The sequence below is a fragment of the Gouania willdenowi genome, chromosome 15 (genome assembly GCF_900634775.1).
Source record: "Gouania willdenowi chromosome 15, fGouWil2.1, whole genome shotgun sequence".
Lineage (NCBI taxonomy): Eukaryota > Metazoa > Chordata > Actinopteri > Blenniiformes > Gobiesocidae > Gouania > Gouania willdenowi.
In genome coordinates this window covers 20,427,624-20,436,735 of record NC_041058.1, presented here as the reverse complement: position 1 = coordinate 20,436,735, position 9,112 = coordinate 20,427,624, and the positions used below count along the sequence as shown (strand labels likewise).

At 38.4% G+C, this 9,112-nt stretch overlaps 1 protein-coding gene across 5 annotated transcripts; it reads right to left on the bottom strand.

Moving 5' to 3' along the window:
* Nucleotides 1–1,744: 1,744 nt before the first annotated feature.
* dnaaf4 (dynein axonemal assembly factor 4) lies at nucleotides 1,745–7,796 on the bottom strand. 5 transcript variants are annotated; one of them, XM_028468992.1, is made up of 10 exons: nucleotides 7,736–7,796; nucleotides 7,485–7,614; nucleotides 6,365–6,512; nucleotides 6,134–6,267; nucleotides 4,078–4,231; nucleotides 3,881–4,017; nucleotides 3,609–3,718; nucleotides 3,389–3,542; nucleotides 3,196–3,301; nucleotides 1,745–3,084 (listed from the first exon to the last, which is right to left on the bottom strand). In XM_028468992.1, the coding sequence occupies exons 2-10, from the start codon at nucleotides 7,605–7,607 to the stop codon at nucleotides 2,951–2,953; spliced, it is 1,200 nt and encodes a 399-aa protein (XP_028324793.1). In that variant the 5' UTR covers nucleotides 7,608–7,614; nucleotides 7,736–7,796; the 3' UTR covers nucleotides 1,745–2,950. The 5 variants fall into 5 exon arrangements, with proteins under 5 accessions (XP_028324793.1, XP_028324795.1, XP_028324794.1 ...); XM_028468994.1 differs by having other exon boundaries at nucleotides 3,389–3,482; XM_028468993.1 differs by having other exon boundaries at nucleotides 3,881–4,014.
* Between the last annotated feature and the right edge of the window lie 1,316 nt (nucleotides 7,797–9,112).

Below are 9,112 nucleotides of genomic sequence, written 5' to 3'. Positions count from 1 at the left end.
GCCTACATATCCCAATGGATGATTGTGAACTAAACTCAGCCACTTTCATTGTGAATCCATATCTGTTGGTAAATCAATGCCTTTTGTTCATACATATAATGTCACCCATATGCATTTATGGCTAGAGTCAATTCTTTATTAAAAAAAGAGTAAACCTTTAATATCAAATGTTAAATACTTTAATTCACTTCAATTTCACACAGATTTAGAAAGACAATCAGACTTCTCCTTTTCGAGATAAGTTTATTTTATTTTTGTGGCTCCCACAGGCAGAAACCACAGTAATAAAAACTAGCTGCGTAATCCAATCAGATTATTGCTTTGTTTGTTTGGTCACTGATAAAAATGTACAGTAATAGAATGTAAGGCAGAGTTTATGTTGAGTTAAAGGGAAAACAGAGTGAGTCAGCAGCACATTCCAGACAAACACAACCCTGAACCACTCTGGGAAGGAAATGACTGCTGCATAACTCTCTCTGTGGGTTGAAAACTTAGAACCTGGCCACAGTCCAACCAGTGAAGAACACCGAGCAGCCCAGTGGTAAATGTAGACAGGCTGTGACATCTGATGGTAGTTCACTGGTAGTGATTGTCCAACATCAAACTAAAGACAACGAACAAACACGCTTGTTTATGACAAATCCCTATTTTCTTTTATTATATCAAGTTGTTTTTTTTAACAGCATTATGATTCACTTTTATTTTGAAAGTCTGTCCTCTAAGGCAGTGTTTTTTGTCTCATGTACCCCCCGAGTTCTCTCTTCAGATTAGGAGAACCCCTTCGTTACTCCAATTTAATAACCTTTCTTGTTTTATTTACATGTTAATAGCTTGAAACTGTACATTTAACGCACACTAAATAACAATTTTGTGCATTACAATTATTGTGTAGCATAGAATATATTGACTTCAATTTTTAATAATGTGCAGAACATATTAGTAACAATTTAGTAGAATAATAAGGCCACAATATTGTTTATTTCTGGACTATTTCATTAATGCAGTTTATTGTCAACAGGTGGAAAAGCTGTTGGATAAGCATGTACAGTGTCTGAAATAGGCTTAAAAATGACTCAGCATGTTGGAAATAGATTCATCAATGTTTCCAAGTACCCCCTACAATGTGTTCAAGTACCCCTAGGGGTACACGTACCCCTGATTTGGGAACCACTGCTCTATGGCAGTGTTTCTCAAATAAGGGTGCGCGATAGCACTACAGGGGGTACTTGGGAGAGAGAGAGAAGTTAACAAATGAAAACATTAAAATATGGGGTTTTATAATGTTTATTTTTTAGATAAAAAAACGATAATCACACTGAAAATTACCAGTAACTAACAAAACAAACAAAACAAAAACACACTAAATGAGAGAAAAATACAGAAGATCACAACAAAATACAGAAATAACAAATAAGAAACAACCTAAATACATTAAAAACACACACACTGTGAATAATTGATATAAAAACAAAAAATAAGAGAGAGAAATATACTGAATAAAAAAACAAACAGACAACAAAAAATGACACAAAATGATGATAGAAATGATCTTGATTAGAAATGAACTGAAAATACAAAGGTCAGTATTGGTCCCACATCAGGAGGCACATGACCGATAAAAACTATAAAAATACATCTATTCAGGAGGCATTAAATACTGTTTCATTTCACTTATTTACTAAATGAGATTCTTTAAAATGTGTGTTATCGCTCATTCATTCCATCATTATGATCTACAGGCGCTTTTTCAGAGAATTCTGAGCAAAATGTACTAGTTGGACATGAGGGGGAACTTGGATTCAAAAGTAAGAGAAATGGGGTACGTGAGCCATATAAGTTTGAGAAACACTGCTCTAGGTTTAGGCATTTCTATCTAAGAACCAAACAGATTACATTTTTTTCCCTTGTGTTTTCATTTTTGTTTGTATATTTAAAAAGATAACCTTTCGTGCTTCACAAATTTTATTTCATGCCGACAAACAGAAACACACTCAGACAATGATTAAAAAATGTATTACAAACACATTTTAACGTCGTTCTTCACACTGAATAGAAGCCATGTGAATGTGTACAAATGTAAAACTCTACCAGAACACATAAACACATAGTGCAGGCCTCATAGATCAATAAATCTGTTTATCTGTACGGTTGCCGTACGGACAACCCCCGGTGCTATTGGTACGGTTACCGAAGTACACGTGGAGTGTCTTAGGGTTAGGATTAGTCTTAGTCACGTGACCTAAACCGGCCAATGACTGTCCAATCAAGTGACCTAAACTGGACAAATAAGGGTGCTGCGTACGGATAGAATGTCGGTATATTGATAAGGCAACCGTACGGATAGCCACTGCTATAAATCAATGGTAATTCTTCTATAAATCAGGAGAGACTTTGGCTCGATGGCCAATCGGTTACTTTTTTTATAAAAAAATGTAACTGCTCTCTGTTCTGTCCCTCCGAATAGAGAAAAATTATTTATTTACAAATGTTGAAGGTTAAAATTGCTGCTCGCAAGATTGTTTTTGACTCCATCACAAACATTGAGTTTGTTGACAAATGGTCAAGCATGTAAGTTGAACTTCGGAGAATGCAAAGAATGGCGCAGAAGTGGAAAAGTTTACCGACAGATTTGGCCAAATCTGTGCAGACACAAAAGAAAGTATAGAATATTTTTATTTTTGTGGTTTGGCCACAAATGATATGATATTTTTCACAACGTCATGAAAAATGTACAACAGGACATTAGACTGCGATGATCAAAGTTTCATTTCTGATATTTAGGAAGTGTTTCTACGTGTGTTTGGAATGAACATGTATTTTTCATTGCTGTCTTCAGAACTGTGGTGGTCTAGTGGTTAAAGAAGCAGGTTTGTAATCACAGGGTCACCGTTTGAATTTCAGCAAACCTTAACTGCTGAATCATAACTGGGTTTAATGCAGAGAACACATTTCATGTATGTGACAATAAAGGTGAGCTATCACCCGTTCCTTGATTATTAGTGATGTTTCTGATCTTCTCGACATCCTCCTGCAGATCTTTGTTGTCAGGTTGGATCTTCAGAGCTGCTTCATAATCCTGAAGCCCTAAAAACAGAAAACATCAGCTGACTAACCGTGAAAACCCCTGAAAATGTTTCCAGATGATCTCCAGGTCTTAATGAAGATCAGGGTATCTCCTGGGTTCATGAAGCCTACCTTCAGCGTAGAGCTGCAGCTCACAGAAGGCTGTTCCTCGACGAATACTGGCTCGGACTCTCGACGCCGCGTTGGCAGGAACTGGAGGAGTCAGGAGACTGAGAGCCTGGAGAGGAGAAGGTTAGAAGGAATGGAACCTAAGAGATACCTCAGAGAATTTAAGAGAACCCAAGAGTTTCTCAGAGTTCCTGACCTGTGAAGCATCACTGATGGCCTTGTGCAGGTTCCTGAGCTTCAGGTGAGCGGCGGCTCTGTTGGAGAACACCTCGGGCAGCTTGTTGTTCAGACTGAGAGCAAAACTATAGGCGTTGACGGCTCCCAGGAAGTCCTCAGACAGGAAGCAGCCACTGAGACAGGAAGTACAGTCTGAGGTGGGCCGGTTTAGCAAAGGCTAGATGTTGGAGTTTACTCACTCTCCTTTGTCTTTAAGCCAAACAGGGTTCCTGTGGTTCTCCGGAAGATCCTCCAGAGCATGAAGGTCCATCGTAGCTGGTCTGCGAGCTTCAGCCTGACGGTGCAGCCACTGAGGACAGGACAGAAAGTTAGTGTGAGGAGACTCTGAACTTCTCTGTGATTTCTGTTCTGAACTTCTCCATCTTTCTGTCTCGTATTTCAATGTATTATTAAACTTCTTTCAGACCTATCAATGACTATGTTTAAGTTCTCATGGTTTTCCTGTTCTGACCTCCTGCTCTTGCTCCATCATAGACTCTCTGCAGGCTGTAGGAAATACTCGTGGAGTGAAGCTGACCATGATGTTCTTGCTCACTCTAACAGGAGGAAGTTTTCCTCCAGGGTTAGGATTCCTTCCATGACTTCCTGCTGTTGAAGAGAAGGTCAGACTGAGGATCATCTCACCTGGTTCCTCTCTAGGTTCCTCACCTGGTTTCTCCTTGTCTCTGCTCCCTGAGCCACTCCTCGTCTGCATCTTTGTCTTTTCCTGGTTCTTCTGCTTCCAAACTTTTAACTCGTCTGAAGTTCTCTGTCGTTCCTCGTCCTTTATCCTCTTAATGTTCTCACGTTCCTCCTCCTCGAGCTGAGGGAGACACAATGGCTCTCATGTATTAACCGTGCGTGAAAACGGGTTCAAATTTGTGTGAACATTTGTTCGTTCAACAGGACCAACGTGTGATTCATGAAACATTCGTATTTGACCTATCCCAGCGTACAAATGATCGGGTGTTGATAAATCTGTCCGTCATTAACATGTTACGTCCTACTGTTTTAGAGGCCCCGCCCACTGAAGTGAAACAAGAAAAGAAGCTTTTCCAAGATGAAAATCGGCATCCTTACATCTGAGGTGGAACAAAACAAAGATGTGTTTTTTGAAGATGTGAAAACTGGAATTAAAGAAGCGCAGCTGTGTGGAAGAGGATCAGCTATGAGCAGGTGACGTCCGTCCCCCTGTGTGCGCTGCGAGCAACTTCACAGTAGAGATCCGTTTGTATCGGCCTCAGTCCGCACGCTTTTTGTAATAAATATCACATCGTCGAACGCACGATTGATAAATGAGGGCTATTGAGATTCACAAGGAACAATATGACCACTTTTGCTTTGAGTATCTTATTCTGTCAGTGACTGGATACAACAGACAGATGTCTGTCAATCAGACTACTTCAAACAACGTTTCATTTTAAACTGATGAAACTCTGCTTCAGTAAAGCATTTCCGTGACGTCGTCTGAACAGTTTGTGGTAATTGACATCAAACTTATAAGAATTGTGTTGTTCCGATGTCCTTTTTTGGTCCCGATAGTATCGGCCGATACCGATACATGCCAATACCGCAGTGTTTAAAAAAAGATGTGACCTGTTTTTAACCATAAGTGTTTCTGAGATCAGGAGTCAGCTGCTAACCAGAGGTGTTTCTGGATCAAATAGTCTGAACCTCTCCATGTTTTTTACTTTTGATGAACTTCACTATGAATTTCTCACAGGGCTGTTTTCAACTAGTATATACTGTAAATATCAAATCTATGAACTTGAATATAAATGTTTTTAAAAGAGCTTTTCTGTGTGATGGGGGGGGAAGGGGTATCAAAAGTAGTTTGAAGAAGAGTTTGATGCTAAAAATGGTATCGGCGTGTTAATAGCTAGTACTTGCTGATACCGATCCAGCCTTTCTCGATACTAGTCTCGGTATCAGGACAACATTAATAACCCACCAAGCATTTTTAGGTCTATTATACGTCTAAATGTTCCTTAGACGTCTAGTCTAAAATTGGTCTACCAGGGGTACAGAAATGAATGTTTTTTAGACGTCTAAAAGTAGACTAGACTTTTTTAATAAATAGTTATCGAATAATGGATTAAAGTGCAATGTCTAAATTCAGTCTAAAAATAGACGGTTGAAATTAGGTCTAAAAAATATCTAGTCGTCTAATATCCGTCTATTGCTCAGTGGGAAGGACCCTTGCAGATATAGTTGTTGGCCTGTGTTATGGCTGGTGTCTCCTGGCCTCTCAGCATGCCCTCCCTCCCTCCCTCCCTCCCTCTCTCTCACCTGGCACACCTGATTCAAAGCAGTGAGTAATCAGGAGGAGAGGCAGGAGGAGCTGAGAGGACCACAGTAGAGGAGGCACAACATTCAACCAGTAGCAAACATGTGGGGAGAGTTTCTTCCCCACTCCACAGTTTTGGTAAGTTTGTTTTTTTTAGTTTGAACTGGAGATGTTCTGTAATCCTGTTTTCATGTTTATGTAGATTTAGTGTTTTGTACTTTTTATAGTCTAGAGGGTGGACACTGGGTGTGACGGCCCTGTATAGAGTTGGCCAAGGTCTCCAGTTCTTTTTTAGTTCTGTTGCTATTTTTAATACTTTAATACTTTGAAATAATGGCGTCATTTATGCTGCGGCCCCCCAAGCCTTCTGACATACCATCCTAGAGGGGGCCGTAACACCCTGTGATTGGTGAAAGCGTGGGCAGGGGAGGGCGGTACCTTCATTGCGCTCTGCAGAGCATACTTCCTGTCGGCCTGCTGTCGCTCTGCTTTGTGTTTGGACTCTGAGGAGAGTTTCTCCTGATGTTTCTGCAGCGCCTGCTGTCGGATCTCCTTCCTCCGCTCTTTATCGTCTGAAACGGAACCAACAGCTGCACTGAAGAACTGCTCACTCAATGAATTTGATTTCTCTATAACGAGCTTCAGACACGTGAGGAAGAAGCATCTGACCTGTGGAGATCATCAGCTGCTGCCACTCGGTGTTGTTCCTCTTAGGAAGTGTGAAAAGTGCAGATCCATCTCTGAACCTGACTGAGGTTCGATCTTCATCGATGGGCTCAAAGAAGAAGACTTCTAACAGGTAGGGAGGGAAGTGGACCTGTGCAGGACAACGAGAGAGAATGGAGTGACTTTATGTCTGCAAGAAGAACACACCAATGAAACTATGTTCACTCAGTTTGATCCAAAGCATTTTGCATCAGTAAAATAATTATAAATCACAACTATTAACTCCTCTTCCCATTTTTAGTCCAAAAAAAGGGATTTCTACACATTTACATTTATTTATTAAACTGTATTTTTGCCAAACATAATGAATAATAGGATATTTCTAAATAAAATGCATTACAAATTTGAGATCCAGTGGATCCACAAACATTTATTCACAGGGATCTGAACATTGCAGTATTCTACTTTATTTATGATTAAAGATGATTGAAATCTATTATTAAACATATATATATATATACACATCTACCTCTGTAGATGTAGATCATTTTTGTCAATTCTGCAGATTCATAAAACAAGATGTAGATTCATAAAGAAACCAACACTTTGGCTTCAGGATCATTAGTGGTGCTTTGTGTGTCCTGTCATTTCTATTGATCTCACTGAAGTGGAGGACCATATTAAATGAACAAGTGGACCAGTTTGGCCCGCAGGCCACATGTTGGACACCCCTAACCTAAACCCTTGATCACAGACTGAGACAATCTGGGTGAATAACTAAATATTTAACTATCACTAAATATTCAACTATAACTAAATATTTAACTATAACTAAATATTGAACTATAACTAAATATTGAACTATAACTAAATATTTAACTATAACTAAATATTTAACTATAACTAAATATTCAACTATAACTAAATATTCAACTATAACTAAATATTGAACTATAACTAAATATTGAACTATAACTAAATATTGAACTATAACTAAATATTGAACTATAACTAAATATTCAACTATAACTAACTAAATATTGAACTATAACTAAATATTCAACTATAACTAACTAAATATTGAACTCTAACTAACTAAATATTGAACTAACCGCTGACTGACCTTCAGGTACAGGTCCGTACACACCACGTCCACCCGCTGTGCTTTGTGTCCCTTTAACGGGACACTGATGTGGACCGAACAGTCCGTCTGAGACCAGCTGAACTCTGACACCTGCAGCGGCATCTCGACCCTTTAGAACCGGGAACAGAGCAGACAGAGGAGCGTGGGGAGGGTATTGCATCGCGTTACCATGGAGACTCGCTGCGTCGTGACATTTGTAATGTGTGTGTACATGGCACACAAAGACTCACTGAGGACACCTGCTGGTCAAAATGTACGGTGCGATTTAGGAGAAATCCTGTCGTTTCTGAGCTATGAAGGCTGTGTTCTAAGTCTGACGTCATAACTAGTATGTATGTATATAAAATAAACAGTCACTTTTAGCAACAAACCACATTTAAAAAAAAAAAATGTATGTGAATTATTATGTTTTTTTCACATTTGACCAGATTTACAGTAATATTTGTGATGCTTTTTTCTCATAACATACAATGCCAATATTAAATTCTAAATCTGAATGGTAAATATTAAATCTAAATGAAAATGCTAAATGCTAAATGTTGCATTTACACAAGTAGAAGAAAATTAGTATTTTTGCATACCTGCTTATTTGTAATTTATCGTTAAGCGTTACATTTAATTCTTGAATCGTCTTTTTCTAATTTGTTTATCTAAAGTTTTAAATTATTTTGTGAAGGTGTACAAGCATGACTAATGTACATTACAGTCTTTTCCTTTTGTGAAAGCAGCATTTATCACACTTTGATCAACATAATTCAATAAATATTTCTGTTTTATTTTGACATAATGTTCTGTTATTTCTTTACATTTTTGACTCTTTGCACTTTTGAAATTTTTTGCAAACCAAGACCAAATAAAATCTACCTAATGGTAAACTGCATTGACTGCCACTTGTATATTAATGCAAGACCACATCTCACACAAGGTCATAAAAATGCTAATGTAGTTGGTAATGGATGTGATAGATTTAGTGTAAATTATTGATAAAGCACATTAGTTTGTGCTTCAGTGTAAGTGGCGCTGCCCCAACATAAATATTACGCTTAGGGCTCCATAAAGGCTTGTGCTGGCCCAGGGGCTGCTTGTCTGCTTCCAGTCTTTTTCTGCAAGGAGTAAATGAACAAAACGATTGAAATTAAAGTTTCCAGTCATGTTTTAAAGTAATTTCTATTACCCATGATCAGGAAACTAATGTCAGGCCAAAATTACGGTTCTCACTGCAGAACAATATGCAAAAAAACTCTAATTAATTTTCTGTTCCTATTTATTGCTGTGTAAGGGTTACTTTCATTAGGCAGGATACACCCTGAACAGGATGCCAGTCTGTTGCAGGGCAAACACAGACGATGAGTCATTGTTAGCAGTAATTCCTTACATTTGTTCCACGTCAAATAAGTGACACGTATTTTTTCCAGTGTCCACTGCCTTTTAGAAAGTGGGAAGATATGTTAAACCGGTTGCCAAATGTAAAGCTAAATGCTTAGAAATGATAAAAACATTTAGCTTTACGCTCGGCGACTGATTTAACTTTACATTTAACATTTACATTTTGATTGATTTTCATGTGTACACATTTACAAATGATAGAACATGCTGTTTTACATGAA